This window comes from Ananas comosus, linkage group 21 (genome assembly GCF_001540865.1).
Source record: "Ananas comosus cultivar F153 linkage group 21, ASM154086v1, whole genome shotgun sequence".
Classification (NCBI taxonomy): Eukaryota; Viridiplantae; Streptophyta; class Magnoliopsida; order Poales; family Bromeliaceae; genus Ananas; species Ananas comosus.
The window spans coordinates 10474952-10500107 of record NC_033641.1 but is presented as its reverse complement, the minus strand read 5'-3'; the positions used below and the strand labels follow the sequence as shown (position 1 = coordinate 10500107).

The 25156-nt window shown below is 39.1% G+C and overlaps 3 protein-coding genes across 4 annotated transcripts; 1 reads left to right on the top strand and 2 right to left on the bottom strand.

Moving 5' to 3' along the window:
• Nucleotides 2628-5075, top strand: LOC109726681 (cytochrome P450 77A4-like). Its single transcript, XM_020256437.1, has 3 exons — nucleotides 2628-2945; nucleotides 3067-3645; nucleotides 3747-5075. Exons 1-3 carry the CDS (start codon nucleotides 2754-2756, stop codon nucleotides 4569-4571), a joined length of 1596 nt encoding a protein of 531 aa, XP_020112026.1. The 5' UTR covers nucleotides 2628-2753; the 3' UTR covers nucleotides 4572-5075.
• On the bottom strand, nucleotides 6817-9137 carry LOC109726682 (E3 ubiquitin-protein ligase ATL6-like). Its single transcript, XM_020256438.1, has 2 exons — nucleotides 9015-9137; nucleotides 6817-7552 (listed from the first exon to the last, which is right to left on the bottom strand). Exons 1-2 carry the CDS (start codon nucleotides 9110-9112, stop codon nucleotides 7135-7137), a joined length of 516 nt encoding a protein of 171 aa, XP_020112027.1. The 5' UTR covers nucleotides 9113-9137; the 3' UTR covers nucleotides 6817-7134.
• Nucleotides 13361-24001, bottom strand: LOC109726680 (1,4-alpha-glucan-branching enzyme 1, chloroplastic/amyloplastic). 2 transcript variants are annotated; one of them, XM_020256435.1, is made up of 22 exons: nucleotides 23705-24000; nucleotides 22802-22953; nucleotides 22340-22548; nucleotides 21645-21743; nucleotides 20962-21004; nucleotides 20685-20744; nucleotides 20204-20284; nucleotides 19915-20031; nucleotides 19666-19749; nucleotides 18773-18894; nucleotides 17897-18016; nucleotides 17670-17799; nucleotides 17461-17571; nucleotides 16976-17104; nucleotides 16756-16859; nucleotides 16277-16421; nucleotides 15749-15896; nucleotides 15514-15614; nucleotides 14875-14952; nucleotides 14504-14659; nucleotides 13872-13946; nucleotides 13361-13770 (listed from the first exon to the last, which is right to left on the bottom strand). In XM_020256435.1, exons 1-22 carry the CDS (start codon nucleotides 23844-23846, stop codon nucleotides 13684-13686), a joined length of 2493 nt encoding a protein of 830 aa, XP_020112024.1. In that variant the 5' UTR covers nucleotides 23847-24000; the 3' UTR covers nucleotides 13361-13683. The 2 variants fall into 2 exon arrangements, with proteins under 2 accessions (XP_020112024.1, XP_020112025.1); XM_020256436.1 differs by having other exon boundaries at nucleotides 13436-13770; nucleotides 22340-22539; nucleotides 23705-24001.

Genomic DNA, 25156 nt, shown 5'->3' with positions numbered 1-25156 from the left:
GCGCTTGGAGCGGAAGGAGGCGTAGTGATCGGAACCACGTGGGGCCGGACGGGCGGGACGATGCTCCTCCGTCCTCTATGACGCCTTCAACTTCCTCGAGGACCCCCGCGGTGGCGGCAGTGGAGGGGGAGGGGGAGGGGGAGGGGGTTGCGCCCTCGTCCACTGCGTCCGGGGCCTATTGCGCTCTGCGGCCATCGTCGTTGTCTACCTCACGTGGCGCCACACGATCCCCTTCGACGCAGCGCTCCGCCGCGTCAAGGCAGCGCGCTCCGCCGCCGACCCCAACCTCGGCTTTGCTGCGTAGATGCTGCGGCGCCAGCCCCGCGCCGCCGCCGCCGCCAACTCCTCTGGCCCCGCACGCCGTGTCCTCCGCCTCGCGCCACACTCGCCCTGCGCCCCGCTCCACCTCGTCCTCAAAACCGCGCTCCCCTCCTCCTCCTTCTCCCCCGGCGCCTCTGCGGCGGAGCTCCTCGACTCCCGGCGTCTTCCTTCTCCACTGCGATCGCCCGCCGCGCCTCCTTCCTCGCCGGCGACAACGATGACGGCCATTTCAACAAGCAGAAGAGGAAGATGAAGAGGGCGAAAGATAAACCTGTCAATTCACGTTAGTAATTAACTATGGTTAAATATTTTAACTGTGATTAACGAAATTTCTCTAACGGAATCTAACGGCAGGGATATATCTGAATACATTAGGATTTTTGTAGGAATAACTTATGAAAGTTGAGCTTTGTAGGAGTATATCTATAGTTCACTATATTTATAGGGACGTGTATGCAATTAAACCCTTTAATAAATGAATGGCTGGAACAGCGGCTACTAATCAAGGTAAGGATGCTCTCGTAGGACATAACACCAGCTGCAGCGCCGTAGAACTACCTGAGACTGGACTGGGAATGATAAGAAATCTAGTATTTAGCATTTCGTTATCGGGCACGCACTTTAAAGTTTACACAGTAATGGTTACTCTAAGAGCACGTACGCACTTTGTACTATTAATTTTGTACACAAAATTTTTCTGCATGCGATACTGTCCGACTATTCATCAGATGGCAAAGCGTATTTCACCTGTTAGATCAGATAGCAAATAGATGGCCAAATGCGTTCTGCTATTCCGCTGTAAAATGGATGGCAAATGTGATCATTCCATACAGAGAAAAAAAATCTTAATGCATGCATGTGCAACCCAACTCGATCTTTTATTAGAGAATCAATTAGTAGGAAAATAAAAAAAAAAAGAAGAGAAAAAGGCTTAGTCTCTAGAGTGTAGTTATTAAATCGTGGTTGAGGAATTAGGACGCATCCTTGAGCAGATTATTATTCCGTGCAAGCTGGAGCCTGGAGGTGTTCGTTCATCCTTTCTAGAAGAACGTTGGGTCTATTAAATTCTCGAACTAAAAAGGACTACTACGCCATAAATGCTTTGGGCCACTATTAATATTTTCTTAGCAATGATATTTGCACATCTATAGCATACAAGTATAAATCCTACATTCAAGTTTTTAAGGCTGTTTTCGGTTGAAGGGTATCCAAATAGAAAAAAAAAAAAAGAAGAAGGGGAATTTGTTGTTTTGGGCTTAATGGATTGTTTCAGGAACAATCCGTTCGCCTTCCAACATAAACATAAACACCTATTTTCAATATAAACATTAAAACACTATCAAAAATATTCTCTATAAATAAATAAATAATATTTAAATGCAATTTATAACTTGTTATAACTTATATCGGAATATTTCTTATTGTCAAGAACAAAAAAAATTATTTTTCAAAATTTAGTTCTCAAACCAAATACAGCCTAATTAAGAGATTTAGACCATTGTTTTTTCAAATACTAAAATATCCAAACGGTTTTATAAACTTTTGAATCAAATAAGTGTAAAATGTACGTTTTTTTTTAGAGAAAGGCAGCATGCTGCCCGCTTCGTTTATTTTATTTAAAAATAAATTTAGTTGGAAATATGAATCAACTAGAATTTAATCTTGGATCTCGGATACCAACCATCAAATCTTTTTGTCAGTTGCGCTCGAGACGGTCGGTAGTGTAAAATATACGTTCCTATTTATTTATTTAGTTTTTGTATCTCACTCCTTTCCTGACGTCATCTGCCGATTGTATTTCTTTCCTGCTCAATTACACTCGGCCCAACGCCTCTCTCTCTCTCTCTCTCTCTCTCTCTCTCTCTTAGAAAGAATTAGTGAATTTATTATAATTCATTGACAAAATAAATAATATAGTAGAAATTGAGGAAAAGTTAAGAAGAGGTAGGCCACAGATCTAGCAGTAGCCACTTGTAGTTAGCACGCAATAAGTGGAGCCATAATAATTTTTCGTTTTAAGTACTGCTGTGGGTTCTCTAAAATGTACTCTTAATTTTTCCTTAAATTTCTTTGAAGTAGCTGTCGAGCCGGTCTCTGTATCCGTTTGTGTTGGTCATTCAGTATTTTACTGTTTACTGTTTACTCTTTACTGTTTACTGTTGATAAAATTTTACATTAATCGCCGCCCCCCACCTTCACCCTCGGACTGTCGGAGGCCGGTGGCTAGCAGCTGGCGACCCCGAATTTAATCCTCCCCACTCCCAACCGTTTTTTCCAGCCCCGCTTTCTTATTTATTTGTCACACCCACACACACACATCATGTTCATGCATGCACTACTCCCCCCTCCCCCTTCACTGCTACTAACTAACTACAAGTCTACAATTCTCTTTCTTTCTTTCTCTCTCTCCACCGCTGCCGCCACGCAACACCATGGCTAATTCCCTCCTCTCCATTACCGCCGCCGCCGCCGTGAGTTCCCCCATCCAACTTATTTTCACGCTCCTCCTAGCGACATTGGTATCCCTCTTGACCATATGGATCGTCCGATACAACCGCCGCTACAAGGGCCTCAACCTCCCTCCTGGCCCCCCAGGTTGGCCCATCGTGGGCAACCTCTTTCAGGTTAATAAATTGGATATTCTTATTCTTATATGTATAAGTTATTGGTTTTGGTCTGTCTCCGGTCTGTCTGCATATTTGCATATGTATGTATGTATATATACACGTATGTGTACGTATGTAGGTGGCGTTTTCTGGGAAGCTGTTCATACACTACATACGAGACCTGCGGCGCACGTACGGGCCGATCCTGACGCTGCGCATGGGGGTGCGCACGCTGATCGTGGTGAGCAGCGGCGAGCTGGTGCACGAGGCGCTGGTGGTGAAGGGGACCCAGTTCGCGAGCCGGCCGGCGGAGAACACGACCCGCAACATCTTCAGCTCGAACAAGTTCACGGTGAACTCGGCGGTGTACGGGGCGGAGTGGCGGTCCCTGCGGCGCAACATGGTGTCGGGGATGCTGTCGACGACGCGGCTGCGCGAGTTCCGGCCCACGCGGAACCGGGCCATGGACCGCTTCGTGGAGCGCATGCGCGCGGAGGCGGCGGCGTCGGCGGACGGGGCGTCGGTGTGGGTGCTCCGGAACGCGCGCTTCGCGGTGTTCTGCATCCTGCTGGCCATGACCTTCGGCCTGCTGGACCTGGACGAGGACCACGTCCTGCGCGTCGACGCCGTCATGAAGCGCGTCCTCCTCTCCGTCGGCGCCCGCATGGACGACTACCTCCCCTTCCTCCGCCCCTTGTACGCCCGCCAGCAGGCCAAGGTACTACCGTACATGTGCCGTGCCGTGCCGTTCCGTTCCCTACCTATCACAATTGTTATAATAATTAGTTATACCAATCGAATCGGATCGATGAGCTGCAGGTGCTGGCGGTGCGGCGGGAGCAGGTGGCGACGCTGCGGCCGCTGATCGAGCGGCGGCGGGCGGCGCTCCGGGAGAGGGCGGCGACGGGCAGGTGCTCTGACGCGGGGGCGGGGGCGGCGGCGTTCTCGTACCTGGACTCGCTGCTGGAGCTGCGGGTGGAGGGGCGCGAGGGCCCGCCGACGGAGGAGGAGCTGGTGACGCTGTGCTCGGAGTTCATCAACGGGGGCACGGACACGACGGCGACGGCCATCGAGTGGGCGGCGGCGCGCATCATCGACAACCCGAGCATCCAGGCGCGGCTGCAGGCGGAGATCGCGGAGCGCGTGGGCGGGCAGCGGCCCGTGGACGAGCGCGACACGGAGGGCATGCCCTACCTGCAGGCCTTCGTGAAGGAGCTGCTCCGCAAGCACCCCCCGACCTACTTCTCCCTCACCCACGCCGCCGTCCAGCTCGCCCAGCTCGGCGGCTACGACGTGCCCCCCGACGCCAACCTCGAGATCTTCCTCCCCTCCATATCCGAGGACCCCAAGCTCTGGGACCGCCCCACCGACTTCGACCCCGACCGCTTCCTCACCGGCGGCGAGACCGGCGACATGACCGGCTCCTCGGGCATCCGGATGATCCCCTTCGGCGCCGGCCGCAGGATCTGCCCCGGCCTCGGCATGGGCACCACGCACATCGCCCTCATGATCGCCCGCATGGTCCAGGCCTTCGAGTGGCGCGCCCACCCCTCGCAGCCCCCCATCGACTTCAAGGACAAGGTCGAGTTCACCGTCGTCATGAACCAGCCCCTTCTCGCCATGGTCCACCCCAGGAACTACTAGCTACCTACCTACCTACCTATTAGTACCTGCACCATATATATTTCCTTCCTTCCTTCCTTCGTTCCTCTTCCTTCCTCTTATTAAAATCAATTAATTAAAAGAGTGTGTTAGAAGGAAAAAAAATAATAATAATTATATATATATATATATGATATTAGGGGCCGGGTGCGCAGGTCGACGATGGAGGAGCTGTGCTAGATGTGCTAGTAAAGCCGACGACGATATATAGTATAGGTGGATCGAAGAACGGATCGGCCGGTGTGCGTGATTAATTAATTGTTTGTTGCTTTCCAATTTGTGATTGCTTCTGTGCGCGTCTGTCTGTGTGTTTTTAAGTCGACAACTCTGATGTCCAAAGCAGTTCCCAATGAAATGCTGCTTCTTTTTTTTTTTTTTTTTTCTTTTTTTCTTTTTTTGTTAAGAAAAAGAAAACCTCTCTATATATGCTCTATGTGTTTTAATTTTGAAATTAATTAACTGCTGAAGTGATTTCACTGCTTTGAATTTTTCTCCAGTCGATCAATGTTGCATTTGCATTGCAAAGGGCCGTGTGCGGCTCCATTTTCGAATGCGGAATTGCGGAGCAGCGTCAACAATCCGTTGACGCTCCCCCTGCATCTATCTGCATGCATGCAACAATGGAACTCTCTTCTGAGAATTTTTCTGCTTAAGCTGACTCCTCTGAGTCTCCTCTCTTTAATTTCCACTCTACTTCTTTATCTAATATAATATGTATATATATATATATATATTTATATTATTATATTATATATATAAAAGTTTGTTAAAAAAAAAGCAGGTACTGTGGGACCGACACGTGTCCTATAGCAGTGGGTCGCCTTACACATTGGGTCAAATGGTTGTATCAATCTCAACCGTTCGATCGATTCCCTTTTTACGGCCGCGATGGCGATTATTGAATCGCCGCTATTAACGGAGATGGAAATGTTATGACACCACGGGAATACCGTATGTGCCCCTCAATTTCTCTTTCATCTTATCTGTGCCTGCAGCAACATCGGAATATGCAATGGTGACATCCACGACAAATCCAAAGTTATTGCTGTCGATAATTTTTGGCTATTAATGCTGTAGCCTCTAGGTATGATAACCTTTTCGCTCAAGGGTTTATACACTTCTGGAACAAAATTAACCTTAAACGGACAGTTCCCGCTGGTGTGACAATGATAGTTAACTATCAACATTGGCAATTATTTATGAATTGACTATGATGTGTCACAAGGAAGTTTTCTGGATAATGATATAGCATGATGAAATTTAGAGAATTTGGACCACAAATAATGAACCATCACGAGACAAAAAGAAAAGAGAAATTTTTTTTTTTTTTTCATACAGCAGGTTCTATCCAGTGTAGCCAACAAATATACTATTTGAATTATTTGAGCTTACATAGGTATTACCTTCCCAAGTTTAGTGAGTTTACTTGGCACCTGCAGGGGGATAAATCTGGCTTTTGAACAGTTGTTTCAGTATTGAATACCCAGTTAGCATCCTATGATTTCTTAGCTCTCTGAACAAATTGGCCCCAGAAAATGCCTACAATATCAACCCCATCATTTAAACATTTATCAACAGAAAGTAGGTTCCTTAATATCACCTTTCGATAGAACATATGCAATAGTAACGTAACTTCAATTCTAACTTGAGCACTACAGAAAAAAAAAAAAAGGAAAAACAAAAGAAAAGAAAACTGAAACACTAGAGGAAACGGTAATCATAGAGGGGGTTCCATAATTGTTAGGTATTGGTGATTACCAATAGGAGGACAAGGGCAGCTAACTGGAAACATAAGCACATGATGCCCATCAATGATGCACCAAACGAAAGGCCCACTTACAGAGAAAAATAAAGGACGGTACTTATCAACTACTTAGAAAGCATGGTCAGCTCATGCAATTAAGTCGGCGACAATTCACAACTCATCATTCTGTAGAGAGCATTAACAATAACACTTTAGAAGATATTGAGTATGCAACACACAGGGCATTAGTACGAGGGTGAGACCTCCATTGCCAATAATAACCTAAACAAGCTGGGATTAAGAAAAGTACCAGTTGAAGCTATTTGGAATATTGTTGTAAATTCTCTGTGACTGGGATGGTTTGCATACCGAATTTCAGCAAGACAATATGAGTGTCACCGTTTGACCGGCAAATTAATAAACAAGCTCCTGTCCCCACCCTAAAATCAAAAAAAATATTTCCAATTACAAAAATCAACTCAATGGTCCGGAGCATAGGCATTTCAAATAAGATTTACCTACGGCATTTAGATTTCTCAACTACATGCTTGCCAATAAGCCACAAGAAATTGACACTTTCAATAACTCAAAAAGTAATTTAACTTGAAAGGAAAAACTCAAAACAATTTTTAATATGTACATCTAATCCCACAAGAAAACAAACAAACATTAATCTCATTCTTGTCCCGACAGTAGAATTTGTAAAATCAGTGTTAGCTTCTAAAAATTTCTGTTCTTCTTCTGACCACACAAAGCAATCTGCAGCAGCCAATTTCTACTTCATTGAATGCTGAATAGCTGCTAAGAATATGATGGGCTCTCCACGTGCTTTGCCTCTATATCATGACCAAATGCAGTTTTACTAGAGCAGTTAACCTCCCCCAAAGTAGAAGCATGTTCCCCAGCTATATCAGTGGCTGTATCGGTCTCTAAAGTGGCCTCAATTCTATTAATATCCACTGAACGGCCCGGCCCAGCAATTTGAAATGAGCTGGGCACAAATGAAGTGGGGGAGTAGGAGGATCTGATGGCTGCGCTATGGAGAGGACGCATCGATCGCTTCCTATCGGGTGAGTCCCGCAAGGAAACTCTGCATACGGGACAGGTAGAGTGTTGCTTTAACCATATATCTATGCAGTTCGCGTGGAATGTATGCCCACAATAGGGAAGCAATCGAAGAACATCTTTCTCTTGATATTCTGAGAGACAGACTGTGCATCTGCCAAGGAGAATTTCATTCGTTAGGCTTGTGGATTATATTTACTAACGGCCACAATGTTAAGCAATTTATAAGTAGGAGAGGGCTAGAAAAGATGGTGAATAACAAGAGGAAACAGAAGGGAATAAGAAAGAAGAAATCATAAAAAGTCTACTATTGGCATATAATTGCATCAAACTGAAGACGAATTGCAGGCAATTGAAGAGCATAGTTAAAATCTAAAATGAAAGCGACTAAGAATGACATGCTATTACAGGAGAGACTCCTGTGGACAATATGCGCGTAACGAAACCAAAAGTTGCCACCCTACATATTTAGTTGTTTCAAAAAGAAACAAACAATCACAAGAATTCAGGATACAATAATTCTTCTTAGCAACAGCACCATGCGATAAGCTATCCCAACACTACTGGATATACAATCCTATAATAATTTTTACTGCCTCTAGGTTAACTTACAAGACAGATTCATGTACATCATTTTAGAAGCATATGATACGGTCACATATAATTGTTCATTAACCTGTTCTTGCATACACCACCCTTCAAAATGTCAATACTGATTATATAGAAAAATTAACCAGGCCAACAATTCACTGCAATCCAGAGTAAATAACAATACAGCACAGACTGAGTATTTCACCAACAGACAATGACCACGTGATAAAGCAGTTACTCAAACTACAGGCCACATTAGCAGCCACAACTGAATTACTGGATAAATCATAAACCTGATACAAATAGAAGTCTTGTTGTAGACTGAATATAACAAAAGCATGGAATGAAAACAATGAAATCACTACCTGTTTTTCGATCAAGAAAAAATCAAAACAAAACATGGGATAAATAATTGTTAATAATACAGAATAAGCGAAGGATTTTGATAATAAAAATAGAAGGGAGTGGAAAACGAAGATAGATAATAAATACGTGAAAACCATTTTGTCTTCAAAAACGATCCAACTAAAGTCCAATCTGATACTCGCGTTATCCAAGGACAAAAAATTTTACTCGTAAAATTTGCCCTATGCAGACAAAAAGGGAAGAATGTATGTGATCAGTTAACATCTCGCACTGAAGTAGGTAGAGCCTGTTTTGAGGCGATTATATTAAATAGATTATTGAAAAACACTTCCCTTACATATTCCTGACAGGAACTTGATGGATCCTTTTGATCAAAATTCAGACCTAAATTACTTTTGAGAGAAGTATCCTAAATGTTGCATAAAACTTAATGTTACAAGATTACCAGGTTACCACTGAAGTTGACTATAGAATTTGTCTCAACCTACCGAAAATGAGCTACAGCATGGTATAAGCCTCTATTCAATATAATTAGAATGAAAAGGCATACGCGTGAAAGTAAAAGGAAGAAAATTGATAGATTGTATAGGAAGCATCCATGGTTCTGAGATGTTTGCTAACCGAGCAGTGAAGATATGAAATTAAGAAAATGAACTTACTGTGTATCTTGCTCAGATTGAGAATATTCATCACCAAACTTCTTAGTTGGAAAGCTAGCTACTACTACAGGTTCCAGACCATGGATCCCACGCTCCATCTGATTCACAAGACATAGTTCATCATAATTAAGCACAACCTCAAACCAACATTCAAGCAAAATTAAAGGGCAAAAATGTACCGCCAACTATCATTCATTTTAAAATGGCTCCCTCAACTTCAATATATATATATATATATATATATACATAGAGAGAGAGAGAGAGAGAGAGAGAGTAGGTCTCCGGTGCTTTCGAAAGTACGGAGGCTTCCGTGCTTGTAAGTTGTTTTCGATAATAGGACATCCGATTCGACGATCGGCTCTGTTAGGCATAATCTATACTATTGGAACTATCTAGAAACCAAATTTATAATTTTTCGACATCATTTACCAAGCGATCAAAGGGTCTCAAAAATGACTATTTTAACGGCCGATGTGGCACGTTTTTAAGTTCAACGGTGTAGAAGTATCCAAATTATATGAAATTTTAATAGAAAATTCTACTTAACATCAAGAGAAAGAATAATATTTCCGATTTGAAATTTGAGTCTTTTATTACTGTTTTTTATAAGATTTTTATTTTCAGCCGTTCATTTTGAGACTACTCGTTCACTAGGCAAACGAAGTCAAAAAATTATGAAATTTGGTTTCTAGATAGTTTTAATAGCATAGATCATGTCTAACGGAACCGATCGCTGAATCGGATATCCCATAATCGAAAACAACTTACAAGCACAGAGTCTTCCGTACTTTCGAAAGCATAGGAGCCTAACTCTCTCTCTCTCTCTCTCTCTCTCTCTCTCTCTCTCTNAACATCGAAAACAACTTGGAAGCACGGAGGGCTCCGTGCTTCCAAAAGCATACCAGCTCACTCTCTCTCTCTCTCTCTCTCTCTCTCTCTCTCTCTCTCTCTCTCTCTATATATATATATATATATATATATATATATATATATTGCTGACATTACCTTAATTTTTTTTTTATTTGTATGATATAGTCAAATAAATTGGGGACTTCATAAAATTTGCCAGTGATTCTATCAAACTAATAGCTTTAATCACTTTTTAGCAAATAAAATTGGAATAATAATTACTAATAGATGATAGAGCCATAAATTTACCAAAATTTTCAACTTAACTAACTAGGACTATTTCAAAACGGTCTATAGTTGAAGAGGTCTCAATTCAAAAAAACAGAATTTTGAAGCAGCAGCAGCAACAGAAGAACAGGTAATGCTTATGCTAACCCTAGTCTCCAGTATTAGAATGACAAGCTTTTAGAACAAGCTAGTACGATCAGATATATACAGTAAAATAGTGAGATTGCTTCATAGATCAACAGAAACCCTTCCGCAACCCAACCGAAAGGAATCAAAATAAGCTTAAATATTTACAGAAGAGAGGGAGAGAGAGAGAGAGAGAGGGGGGGAACTGACGATGCTTCGCCTCCACCTCCTCATCTTCATCGTCGTCCTCTCCCCTTTCGTCGTCGTCGCCTCACTCCTCCTCCTCCTCCTCCTCCTCCTCGTCAAAGCAACCCAAAAAGGAGCAACAAAACCCTCCGAAGCTCACCTCCGAAGTCGCCCATGGCCTCCGGTTCCTTGCTGAAGAAACGAAACCCTAATTTAGCGCTATAGACGATCGGAATGGGCGAGAATTAAGGGGGGCATTCACAGCGCCATTTGATTCAAAACCGGAAGGTCCCGATCCCAATTCCCCAACAGTGGAGAGAGAGAGAGAGAGAGAGAGAGAGAGAGAGAGAGAGAGCGCATGGGGGTGGGGGTTGGGATGAATGGGTGATGGAGGGGGAAAAAAATATAGAATTCAATATTTATATTGCTGATGTGATATTTTTTGTTAATAAAATTGTTCCGTCATTTTATCAGAATTAATAAAAAAAAAATTATTATATGTTTTTAATAAAAAATAATATAATTAATTTATTTTGACTCTATACACTTTGTCAATAAAGAGAGACTTAGCTTCTGAATTCTCACCGACGTTTTATTTTTTTTCTGTGATGTAATGAGTATTTTAAGGTGATCTTTTATTAATGCGCTCCTTTTCTTATCACCTTTGATTAATCCTTTTTTAAAAACCTTTTAAATTTTGTTTCTATATTTTCTCGCTGGCAAGGCAAGTAAAGGGGTTAAAGTGATTCCGAGATGGATGGATTGATTTTCCTTTTCAGGAAATTCTGTGTGGGTGGGGGTCGCAGGAGGAGACGAAGATGAAGAGTTTTATTAAGATTCGAACCGCTTTCATAGTGGGCGGAGTCATGCTTACAAGTGGGGGAACTGAAGATAAAGATATTACGCACAGTTCGGGATACTTTTTTTTTTTTAATTACTGTTTAGATTTGTCTCTTCTTCTAGTGGTGATGAACAGTATATTAGATTATCCTAATTTTGCAGGTATTTGTTTTGTATTTGTTTTTTCTTTTTCTTTTTTTTTTTAAGAATGGAGAGACTCGGTGATTTTAGATGTTTGTGTGAGTTCTGAATTTGGAATCAGAACTGATGATTAGGAATGTGATTGATATCAATTAATAGATTCATTTTCTTTAGATTCGAAGGTTATATTAATAGATTCTCTTCTTTTTTTTTTGTAGATGCAGACCAAATTTATTAATTAATAAATAAAAATCAAATTCAATGAATTTGTGTATTAATATCACAATTAGCCCAATTGATAACATCACTATTTGGGTTAGAAGTAATGTCGGTGACTTGAATGCTGGAAAAAATCTTATTTGACTCTATTATTTCTAACAAAATATCCGATAGAATAAATAACAAATTTGTCTTCTATTTTATTTTTTAAAAAAATGCTACCTCTTCACTCTTTATAGAGAGTATATATCATACCCCCTTAATCCAAGATTAAATAAACTCCTTCAGAATTTTAGTTAAAAAGGAAAAAAAAAAAGAAAAAAAAAAGGAAAAATGGCAGGATGAGTGAGCTAGGCAGAACCATAAGAAAGCTATGGTGTAGCATTTACATCCCAGTTATAGGATGGACATGTGACCTTGCGCTCTTTATTAAATACTACTACATCAAGATAATATTGAAGAAATGACAAGGACGCTTCTAAATTTAAATAGAATAACTAAACTTCAAATAATGGCACTTTCTCATTTTATTATTATGTAATTTAAAGTACATCAATTTGGTACTTTATGATTTTATTATTATTATTATTTTCTTTATTAAATTTTTTTTTATTAAATTACTAACAAAGTTAGAACTGAAGGGTACCAAAGTGAATATCCGATAAACCTAAATGACGTATCTGAAATTTTCTGTACATGATTTAACGAAATATTAATGGAGTTGACGAAAAGAAAAAAAATGAAATCACAAGATACTAAATTGATGCACTTTAAATCATAAAGTAATAAAGTAAGAAAGTGCAAAATTAGAGAAGTGGTATTTGAAGTTTATCAGAAAAAAAAAAAAAAAAAAGAGAAAAGCAAATATTCCATCTACCGGAAGCTGAAGGTTCCATTCCTCAAGATCCCAACAGTCGCGCACCAACGGCGAAACGTTATTTGTCTAAACCCAAGTGTAAGGGCATGGGTATCGTTACCTGCCGTAGCGACCATTGCCACCCAAATAATTAATTAGTGGTGGTGATTATTGTTGCGAGTAATTTTGATGAAGAAACTTAGGCGGAACATTATTACCAGCCACGAGCAATTTACAACGGCTGGATCATTGATAAATTTCAAATTCTATTCCTCTTCATCTTATTTAGATGAGGTATCCGAAGAGGCGCTTCGCAGTGATGATATCTTTCATACATGCAACCAATTCCATCTCATATAATAATATTAGGCTAGGAGTTGTGAGAAAATTGCAAACATGACCGCGGGGTTTAAAAATTCCCCCTAATTAGATGTATATAGATTTTCGTTTTTCTGCAACTGCAGAGACCCGTCAAAGACATTTTATCACTGTTTATTTATACCATGATTTGCCTTGGAAACCAATCCTCCTCTCTTTCAGGAAAGATGCGGTGTTTCAGTACAGAATTAGCTCCCACAACAGAATTAAACATAGGCAGCTATGAAAACAAATCTATGAAAACAACTCCCTCATAAAGAACAGACACTTTTTAAGTACACACATCTAAGTAAGCCACGTGAATGATCATGCATAATAAAATTATCATACTCGATCATTGTTGCGAAACTCTGATGCTGGGAATGATAATCTGAGAATAAGCAGCTATAGGTTAGTTAACTTCTGGTGCCTGTTAACGTATAGCATTTTGTTACGGTGGAGAGAAATACCGTGACCGCAGATCTTTAATAATGGTTCAGCATAGGTTATATAAAAAATACTACAACTAAAACAAAAAATATGAACAGGGGGGAAAAACTTCATAACTGAAAAGCATTGGAAATATCTATCAGCTGCTGAACGAGCTAATTTTTATTACAGTACCTTCGATTAGAGCTTAAAGATTTTAATCTGTACACGGATTATGTCTCGCCGGAAAGAGCCGAGTACTCGATGGTGCTGTACCTTACATTGTAGAAATACCTCAAATGGATCACCCAAGGTGTGAACTCTGTCGAACCCACAGGCACTTTGAGATAAACCATATGATTACCTTGTGTTCTTAATTCAATCCTCTGAAAGAGCATACACTACAGCAGTTCTACTGGGAGCGTACACCGAGAATGACCGAGGCCTGTTGTCATATGTTCCTTCCTGTGAAGCGTCGAAAGATCATAAGTTATTTCTTTTGCTTGTATGAAGTAAAATTCATAGTGCACAAAAAGGAATGGTCGGCTATGTTATCAGAGCCTTACACTGCTGAAGTAATCAGCATTGTGATCAATGCGACCGAATCCACCAAATAACTTATCATCAGAGTCGAGAACCACCTTAAATAAGAAAAGAAAATAGTGCATTAAGTTATGCTAACATTGAGTAGAAAGTTTACTAACATACGGAGAATAGAGGTTTAACGTAAAAACATAGCACCACGTTTCCAGATTCGATTAGCCTTGTAGTACAAACAGGAAAGGATCATGTTAATGGGGTGAGTATGGAGGAGTTAACGTTGCTCTAATCCTAACAATCGGTACTTCAATAATGGGATTTGGTTAGTACTAAATAGTAATACATCCAATACTAGATTATTTGCAGTTTTACTCTTTACCTAAAAGAATAACAGAAACAGTCAGACTTATTCCACGAAAATGTTAACGCTACTCAAACTCTATATCCCCAACTCAAATGAAAATTGTAAGAAAACTAAACACTGGTGGAACATGCAAGTAAATTATTGACATAAATCATGTTAAACATGTAAATTTCATATTATAATTATGAGTTTGCTACTGCGATAAGGCAATACAAAAGTTACAGATGCAAGACCTTTCTATTCATTAGAAAATCAAACTTGACTTGCAAAAAAAAACTGGAGAAAAATGCATACCTTATATTTTCCAGGCTTTAAGCAACCAACTCGGTAGTCAAAATAACTATTGCTCCAATGGAAATTGAAAACAAAGACCAAATCTCCCCGCTCAAAGATAATGATCCTATCGCCTTCATCTTTCCGCGATATATACTGGTGCTCCGAAGTCATGAACTGCAATTACATGGTCCTTTTCAACACTTAGCATCCACATTGCATATCCAGACCAGATAACTTAGGGCAACATTAAAAAGCACTTAAAATTTGCAGCAGATCATTCAAGAAAAAAGAAAAATTGCAGCAGTGCAAATGAACAAATTCCCTAGTAAGTAAAAGATCAAGATCTAGCATCCATAGGTAACATATGTACAATAAAAAGCAATACATACTCCATATTTTTCCTCAAGATGTTGCATTGCCCGATCAAATTCTTGCATTCCACGATATCTAAGATAATCTGCATCACCCTGCATAGTTAATTAAAATTAAAAATGGGATATAACTGCTTTTTGTTTGGATAAGAAGCACATGCTCAAAGGTAAAACTTCCATCCACTGAAAAAGCCACTAAGCAAGAAAATTATTTTCACAAGGAGAATTGTTAAAGAAAAAGACAGCTAAGAAAAACTAAAACGAACCCAACTAATCATCTTCTACCCTAGTCAAAAGAAGACACAGTAACCTTTAGTTCAAATTTTATACCTTACGAAGGAACATAAAAATCTAGCCCTCTATAACTTTCTTTGAGGATTTCATAGTAAGGTGTTTCTTTTTCTTTTGGTCAGCGTGTGTGTGTTGCACAAAAACTAGGGTAAACTTGGACAAGTGATTTTCACAAAGATTTTACAACCGGTGATACTAACGTGGCCGGTGCTATGAAGTTGTAGAGAACATCAGATGACACTAACATTCCATTCAATAATACTGTGTTTCATCTTTGTGCTCTAATGTTACTTGTCGCTATTATAGTGAGAAAAGTAGGTTGCAGTTCAAGTTTTTTTTAAAAGGAGTTGCAAATTCAAACTTTACAAGATCAAATCGACGACGGCATTTATCAAAACTATAATTGTTCCCCGGTATCACTTTGCCACTGGGAAGATGCTGTACGCCTCTAGGAAAGTCTATCCATTCTGTCAGACAGAAAAACAACGACAGAGAATTAAGTAAATCAATAAATTTCTTTAATTTGTAAGATGCTTATTGAAGATAATCACACGATTGATATACAGTTCACATATCCGATGAATAAAATAAATTTACTAACCTGGATGCCCAAACTCATTTCCCATAAAATTCAGATATCCTTCTCCACCCAAACCCATAGTTATTAGTCTAATCATTTTATGTAAAGCAATTCCACGATCAATACGTGGAGTTGACGGTCTATCCAGAGCCATGAAATCATACATGTCCTGGAAGAGTAACAAAAGCTTTAATAAATGAGACAACCTGCTTTAATCACCAAATTTCAAAGAAAAAGAACTACATCAAGAAAGAAGTAGGAAACATAATAGTATGATTTCAAAAATAAAAAGTAAAAGAAAGCTACTCAAACCTCTTAGAGGCAGTTAGAAGGAAGGAAAGAGAAGTTTCTTAAAAACAAACAATTATGATTAACCTGAATAGTAAGTGACTCTAAAGTCCTAAATGAAACTATAGGTTGTCAGCAGTCAGTTATGTAGCATTTCATAAAGAAGCAACAAGAGTCCCCGTCTAGGTACCTGCAATTTGCACATCATATATTGCTGTAGAAGATTAAATTTTTGAAAATATAAAACAGAAATTTAAACACCTTGTCCATAAGCCAGAATGCAATTGTCTTATCGCCAACTAGAGCTTGATCATGACTTTCAGCATAAGCAACACATTTCTCTGACCACCGCCTGTTTATAAGTGTGTGGACAATGTCGCCCATCTTCCAATCTTCGTCCTTCAATCTGTGCCAAACATTAAGAGAAAGAGCTTTGAATATCACTTATAAGCCTTCCTGAATAAAGAAATTTTTAACACGCTGACTGTACAAAAGAATTTTTCATAGCTAACCATTTCAGGGAGAAAGCATTTTGGTAAGAATAAATATGATTCTTTCTTTTCTATGGAACACCATGATGATCTTTTAAGTCCCTATGATAAGCTTTTCAATAAAAAAAAGAATAAATAGATATTATAGGCATGTGCGTTTCCATTCTTATATATTTCTCCATCAAAGGCAACAAAAGTGAACAATAGCAAAGCTCTGAACCAGTAAGGTTAGATATTTCAAGTACTTACTGAAGAAGTTCAATCCACTTGTCAGGTACAGCCATGTGAAGGCGGTAGTCAAAACCTACACCACCATCTTGAACAGGAAGGCAAAATGTTGGCATTCCACTAACCTGTAAAAATGGTAGCACAATGTAACAATTACAAGGGCAAGTTCATGCAATAGCAAAGATTTGATACATGATAAAGATAGAGGTGTAATAATCACTCCAATTTTTTGGGCACTTACATCTTCACCAATAATCACAGCCTCAGGAAAAAGTCCATGAATAAGATCATTCACCAGCATCAAATAGACAACTGCATCTACATCGGTGGCAAAACCAAAGTATTCATTGTAGTTCCCAGTGAACGACACCTGGAAGAAAGCAGATAAGGGGAATAAATTAGCTCATTCTAAACGTCCAACACAGGCATCTGTCTTGTGTTACTGTGTACATGTTTGGTGGTGGCAACTGCCAACAGCCAAATCTGTGTAATTAAATCCTTTTTGCAGCATGATAGGGCCATTCCATTTGGCCTACCAGAATGCTTAAACTATATATTGTGTGATCAGAAAACCTAGTAATTGTATAGCATGTATAGTTTTACTTAGGGAAGTACAATCCTACTGGTGGCTAGTTCTCTTAATAAAGCATATATAGACATACTGTAATTATCACCACCAAACCAAGAAGGGCTCAAAAGAATCAAGCATTAGAGGCTCTCCCTTACTTGTAAGCCATGGTGAGTATACATCATTGATGTCACACCATCGAAACGGAAGCCATCAAACTTGTACTCCTCAAGCCACCATCTTGCATTTGAAAGTAAAAATCTTACTACCTATACAAAGGAAGGAATAGATTAGCAGATACACAACAGAAAAAATGACCAAAATGAATTGAGATACCGAGCCAAGAAAATGTAAATTTGTTCATTACCTCCCAACTACCGTAGTTAAAAAGGCGAGAATCCCACATCCAATGATAACCGCGTGAACCCGCATGGAAGTAATGTGTATCTGTTCCATCAAACTGATTTAGGCCATCTAGGACATTGTTTGATGCATGACTGTATGCAGAGAACAGAAGGCCAAAGGTGAGATTCAATGCTATCATTAGTGTATATGCATGGAAATGATTCAGCTTCAAGAATCTTAATTTTCAACCTGTGGACAATATCCATGAGAACAAGTAGACCCAGCTCATGAGCTTTGTCGATCAAGGACTTGAGATCATCTGGAGTTCCAAATCGACTACTTGGTGCAAAAAAATTAGTAACATGATACCTGCAAATATAAATCAAATTGTAGACATCTTTAGGAAAAATGAAGAAAGAATCAAATATAGGGTATGCCAAAAGTGAAAAGAAATTTTGAGACTAACAATCCAACATTTACATCATTCAGGAAAGACAAAAATATTGCCAAGGAGAGAAACACTACAAAATTCAGTTTCATTCATTTAAAGTTAATCTGGGTGATGAAGTACATCTGAATGGGCTGTTTTCTGCTTTGCTATACAGTCTAAAACAACTATTCATTGCCCGAGTTATAATGCGGAAATATTACAAAAGGACAGAAATTTTACCAATTTAGAGTTAGACAATCAAATAGCTGTCCTATCTTACGCCACTGAAATAGGTCAACAAGACATTTAATGGAATTTTATTAGCATATGATTCCCATGTCTGACAACCAGACAAAACATAAGCTGATTCTCCAGTATCTATAGCAATTAATCAACAAGAAGTATAAGGCCGATATTTTATCCAGGGCAAACTAGCTAAATATTTGCCAAAAACTAAGTGCCTCTATCCAGGGTAATCAAACTGAAAGAGGATCCAGGGAGAAAAGTAAAAAGGAAGATGATCGAGTTCCGCCCCTAGATAAGACATTACATGCATCAGCTAGGCATGAAATTGCAGTTATAGACCAACGTAAACATGAGAAGATGTGATAATTACTGTCTTCTGCATTTAAGCACCAATCCAAAAGCCAAAGAAACAACACAACAACAAAAGAAAGATGGAGAACTGAAATTACCCAAAGCTCGCATAGTATGAATGCTCTTGAATTGCCATTATCTGTACAGCATTGTATCCAAGCTTTTTAATTCGAGGTAGTACATCATCCCTAAAGCTAGCATATGTGTTGATCTTGGGCTCCTGCAATTTAGACTGTAGATTAGATAACTAGCAGTAAACACATAACGAGCAGTAAAGACAACTCCTGAAATCTAGACATGTAATCATGTTATAGGAAAATAGTATTAGGAAAAAACAAGGAATTTGCACAATAATGAGATTTGTTTAGCTAACTTTGGCAACATTTGCATCAAGGATTCAAGTGCCCATTGCCACGGGCCATGCCATCGTGCCGTACCATGTCAGCAAGATATCGACACAATATAGTCCCTATGCAGATGGCATAGCAAAAAACCCTCTTTTTTTAAAAAAGTTAGCAAGTTGTTATCTCAATAAATTGCAAAAGATTTGATAAAGATATATAAATAAGCAATTAGAATATATTGATGCCAAAGAAAATAAATATTTCATGCCATTGTGTCGGCACACGTGTATTTTCTGTGACCGGCATGCATCGGCACAATACGACATGCACCATGTCATACCGTGTCAGCAAGTTTTCCGCACGATGACGTCCTACAGTAGTTAAATCCTTGGTTTGTATTTTATTTGTGCAAAAGAATAGATAGAGGAGAAAAAAGTTTGAATGAACAAAATTTTCTCAAGTTAGCACTATTAGAAGACATAGTAAAATAACACAGGTAGAACTTTATGATTCATTTATGTAGCCTTTCAAACAGTGTAAAGAAGCGCAGAAGGACTAAAACAAGTAAAATCATCACAGTTCTCAACAAAAGAAGGAAATGATTTCTGCAAATTATCATTGAGAATCGAAAGGAAAGACTGCAATACCGGACTACTCATTCCAACGTGAGATTCATAAATTCGCAATGACTTTGGAGCCTTGGGTTGAGGGTGTTGAAATACATACTTTTCCTGCAGAATCAACCAAAACACCTTAGCACAAGTTTACATTTGGAAGAGAGATGTAATGTAGCAGAAAATGAGTATGTATTAACCTATAGTAGCAATACTAATGCGCAATCACATCAACAATTTTTTTCTCCTTAAAAAATTGCAGGAAAGATATAGTAAGATTACCTCCTCAGGAGGATCATAATAAATCCCATTATACGGTATTTCACCTGGAGCCTGTACAGAAAACTTTATCCATGCAGGAATTGAATCTTTGACACCAGATGGAGTATCCATGTGTATCTAAGTGAGAGTTATACATGGGTTAGAATATCTGCAATATATGCCAACAAATAAAAACACATTTTTTATGGTTTCAATATATAAAGTACACGTGATTGCCAACACAACTGTGTGTGCATCATGATATTTGCTAATCACTGCAAATACATTTAAATTCCATGAGAGAAAGTACCTTTACACGTGAGCCATGAGGAATAGGTGGCGAGCCATCAGCATTGTTAGGCAGAAAAATCTCCCACACACCAAACTCATTCTGAAAATAATAATTATTAGGTATTTGAAGATGCTGATGCTGATGAGATGCAAGTTAGTCAGCAATGCGAGTTACATTAAAGACGAAAAATACTTTATTTTTAGAGAATGACATCCAATTATGAAGGTAGTAAGTAACTCTCAATGCTCCAGATGAGAAAATAAGCACCTTCAGAGCTTTTTGAAGGTTTATATTTGCACATTTTACAGTTTCTGAAGGTCGTCTTAGAAATTTATTTTCTCAGCCTATTCAATATACAGAAAAATGCAGTGGCTCAGCCATATAAGCAAGAACTGAAAACCTATTTACTATGGATAAGTTCAGTAAAACAAGTAATAGATTAATCTACAGCTGACATAAAGAAAGCATAGACAAATACATCCAAGCTAGAACGACATACTCGGGTCATAACGTCTGCATTTGGATTCCAGTTGTTAAAATCTCCTATTAATGCTGCAGCCTGAAAACAGAATAAAATGGTTAGTCCAAGCAGCTGGCTTATGTAGGAAATCTAAGGCAACATATAGCTCATTGTAACATAAACATCATGAGGCATGAAAAGATATAGAGCTAAAACAACCTATTCAAACTACAATAAGAAAGTAAACTGCGGAAATGAGAGGTCATGTATAAGTCATCCAACCAATCTTTATCAGTGAATTATGAAAAGAACACACCTTTGCTCCAGGAGCCCATTCTCGATACACAATACCATCCGCACTGGCGAAAAAATAAATAAGTAAAATAAGTGGAGTTACATGCTTCTTACAAGCATCAAACAACTACTAAACATTTTATATGGTGTATACCAAGAATTCACTGTTACTAATAATAAATGAAATCATCATGCCCGATGGCTCAAATCTAATTAAAAAAGAAACATGATTAGATAACGTATATTAATGAATTAGCAACAAAAAACCAATATCATGCAATTCAGTACAACACATTCAGGCAAGAAAATTTGGATGTTAAAAAATTAGCTAATGCTTCTTCATAGTTTCCTTGCAAGAAACTCTTATCTGTTTTATCTATGATCAATTATAGAATAAAATTGACAAATTAAAAAGTAACATGGACGTGTAAGGTCAGGATATGCAAGAAAGCATGCATATTATTTTCTGTAAAGGATCAGTTCTTCATAAGACTGAATGACAGGTGCTGAATCTAAGAGATTTTCAGCATGTCCGCCAAATATTTCTATTGATAGAGTTAAAGAAGGCTTCAAACTGTCTTTCGACAATAGATTCTACTACTATTAGTGATGAGAACCTAAGAACAGGTTCATGGATTACAGCAACTTATTCAAAAGGAAGATTAAATGACATGTCGCAATGCAGAGAAAGAAAAGAAAGCTAACCTGCGGTGAAAACCAAAATTTTCATAACCACGAGAAAAAAGTTCCAAGCCACCTTCATTTTGATCAATGAGCGCACGCATTTTCCTGTATTGACTGTATCTGTTTGTAACCAGTAAACATACAATTGACATCAAATTTTCTTAACAATGTAAAATGTGCTAATGAAAGAGAAGAGTATTAATTGGGGAAGTAGAAAACAAGTTAGTCTGCACTTTATATGTTTTAGCAAATTTATCTCTTCATACAACACAAATTGGGGAACATACAATTTTATGGCCTTAAACTATATTACTCATACTTACCTCTATACATTATACAATCACTCGGCTACATTACATCAAGTAATATACTGCACGATTCATACAACTAATTTCATCCTAAGAACTATATTATTTACAAAGAACGATCTCTTACATTTTTGTGCTTACAAGTGTCTATCTCCAATTTTTTTAATTTTTAAACTTCGACTTTCCTAGTTAGTTTGCGGCCTTGCTTACTTTGATGAACTTATGTACTTTGGTACATGGGAGCAGGAGTCCCAATATTACTTTAGTTGGTTCTTATTTTGCACTCATCAAGCAGTACCTTTAGCTCTCTTTACTTCAATCAATTTATCCACATAGTTTGAGAATAATCTCTTTATCATGCAGAAATAGGCTGTTGTATCGAAAACATTCGAGCAACAAGCAACCTACCGATAATCGAGATGTGCATGGTGACCTCGCAATAATGGATCGATATCATAGATTCTTTGTCCGTTACCGGGTGGTGGAATAGATCTTGGCTTCTCCTCTACTACCTCAACACTGTTCTTGGCTTGAGAAGTAACACTCTCTTTGCCTCCTTCCTTCATGCTTCCCTCATACATGACTTCCACAGTGTCAACAGGTTCCTCCTGTAATACCTAAGCAACAAATATAAGCCAGTCATGGGAAAGGATATCGTAAAACAAAAACACACTTGCTTGAGAGTACACAAATTTCTTGACAGTTAAAAGCCTCTGAGAAGCTATATGAGGAAAGGATATATGTATAGTACTTTGGAGTGATATCTGAAAAAGAAGAACAGAGTCGCCTGTACGCTAGTTAACTAGGCAAGACCTGCCCTTCATAAAATCAGAAATCCAAAACAAATATAGTTACATTGCTAGCTTGTACCTGCAAATCATCAGATGCTTGTTCATCTGCAACTGAATCTGCAGAAGATGATAAGCCGTCACTTTGGCCGCCTGGAATCAGCACCTTTCCAGATGCAGCAACAGTCACAGATGAAGAAAGGCAATCAATAGAACTTCCACCAAAAATGCTCCCTAAAGAAAGGACAAACAAGCAGTAAACAATTGGAAACTTTACGCTCATACCGATGAAAATCGAGATAGGAATATATGCAAACAGAATTATGTAAGTGCATCTACAAACGAATTAATTGAGATATGGGTGTTCTCAAAAGGAACATGGTTAGTCTATATTTGGATTCACTCTCCAGCTAAAGGAAAAATGACCACATTTCTGCAATAGCATTTTAATTCCACAGCATAACTGTAGCATTATGGCTTTGTGGAGGCAACTCAGCTCAATCAAGCCTCGACAGTAAGGAGTTCTCAAGCAGTTAAATTCACCACTGCACGACCTCTTATCTTCACAACAACAAAGCGTCCCTGTGTTCAAAATTTCAAATTGCCAACACAGTAAACAGATCGAGGGAAGCAAAACCTGAAGAAACAAAACACATCCAAATCCACCGCCACAATTCTCTTCATCTTCTTCAACCACTTTCCACTCTGTACTGTCATATCGACATCTCGCACTACAAAATCTAAGCACAACAAGCTGCGTTCAGAGAGCAAAGCAACACCCCTACCGAGATCACCATAATCATAAATCAGGACCTACAGAGAGAGGAAGAGCGCGACGAATAGCAAAATCACGACCAACAACAAAACTCTCGCTTAGAGGATCGTTGCTAAGATAAAGCATTCGCCTCCCGATCCTTTAGAAGAGAACGGAGAGGAGAAACCACAGCGCGCTATCACGAAGGAGGCACGGATTGAGAGAGCTTACGCGGTTTAAAAGTCTCCTTCCTCAGCAGCATCAGCGAGAGATCGACCCCGCTCCTCCGATCGCCATTGGCCCCGGATCGAGCTGCGAGCCCCGTGCCTCGCACGGCGGCGGGGAAGCGGATCCCGGAGAGCGCAAACGACATCTATGGAGATCGCGGCGACCTCCGCCTCGTCCGATCCCTAGGGTTTTGGACGGAGGAGAGGAGAGGAGACGAGTGCGATATCGACGAGGTTCGTTCTCGTTCTCGATCTAACAGAGAGAGTGTGCGCGCGCCAGCGTATTCGAGTTATTAGAGAGAGAGAGAGAGAGAGGGGTCACACAATGCGCGAGGAGTGTGATCGTTGAGGGGTCGGGGGGTGACACGTGTGGGGCGAGAGGTGCATGGAGATAGCGATTGGGGCCCACCCACGGTGTCGTGTTGCACCAGAGAGGGAGAGCAGAAACAGAATGGTGGGCGAGGAGGGGAGGGAGATTAGCGTGAGAAGCAGATTCGAATGATATTTTGCACTGGGCTCTTAAAAAAAGAGTCTTACTTTCCCCATTAATCACGAATATGCCATCGCCCTCTTCCCTAGCTGCCAAGAACTTGCCTGAACCGGGTGTATCCATACATCTCGTACACCATGCTCAATTTTTCGTGATTAATGTTTTAAAAAAATTAAAGCGTTCAGACGATAAATATAAATAATCATATTCAAAAGACCTATATATAAAAAAAAATATTAAAAAATATTATTAAGCAGGTATCAAATCAAATAAATTATAAAAGCCAACAATATATTTTATTTAATTCAAAAGAAATAAATATCGTAGTTTATAATTTTTAATATATAAAATTTTACTATTCAATAGAATGATATATAATGAATTAAATTTTAATTTTAGATTGATACATTTGAGATTGAGGACCAGGCTCGGATTATATATTCAATTGTACTTACTCTTATACTTTCAAATCTAAATATGAATACTTTTTTTGGTGGCAGTTATAACTATGATTATTATTTTAAATATTAATAAATATGTAACGCTCTAGCTTAAAAACTTTATGGACCAGGTGCACAAAATAATATCTCGAGCAAACAAGTAGCTCCGGAGCACAGGGACTCACGGTTAAGATCATACGTTGAAGAACGGACGGTGATAAGACCGTAACACGTGCTGCGTCGCGTGAAACTCTCATCTTCTGTTTTGGCGGTGCCACGTAAGCTCCGCCATTCCGTAATTAATATTATAATAAAATTATAAAATAATAAAAATAATAATAATTACGATTAGTTAGATAATAATGTTAATTAATTTGTAGCAGTATTATAAGGATGTGTATAGGTTCCGAATAAAAGATAATAAAGTATTGTACTAATAAGAGTTTAGATCTCAGTGTTGACTTCAAAGCTGAATCGTTAACATCTGGAATCTACCTTAAATTCTAATATATCTCATTATTAAAGT

Bases quoted from the DNA above. Each gene is read 5' to 3' on its own strand.
- LOC109726682 (XM_020256438.1), bottom strand. From the start codon at position 9,112: ATGGAGCGTGGGATCCATGGTCTGGAACCTGTAGTAGTAGCTAGCTTT. The intron at 7,553-9,014 runs GTAAGTTCATTT...TCTCCTTGGCAG, and splicing joins CAATCTGAGCAAGATACACA to ATGCACAGTCTGTCTCTCAG.
- LOC109726680 (XM_020256435.1), bottom strand. From the start codon at position 23,846: ATGTCGTTTGCGCTCTCCGGGATCCGCTTCCCCGCCGCCGTGCGAGGC. The intron at 22,954-23,704 runs GTAAGCTCTCTC...TCCTTTCTTTAG, and splicing joins GAAGGAGACTTTTAAACCGC to GGAGCATTTTTGGTGGAAGT. The intron at 21,744-22,339 runs GTAGGTTGCTTG...GGTTACAAACAG, and splicing joins CATGCACATCTCGATTATCG to ATACAGTCAATACAGGAAAA.
- LOC109726681 (XM_020256437.1), top strand. From the start codon at position 2,754: ATGGCTAATTCCCTCCTCTCCATTACCGCCGCCGCCGCCGTGAGTTCC. The intron at 2,946-3,066 runs GTTAATAAATTG...GTACGTATGTAG, and splicing joins TCGTGGGCAACCTCTTTCAG to GTGGCGTTTTCTGGGAAGCT. The intron at 3,646-3,746 runs GTACTACCGTAC...GATGAGCTGCAG, and splicing joins ACGCCCGCCAGCAGGCCAAG to GTGCTGGCGGTGCGGCGGGA.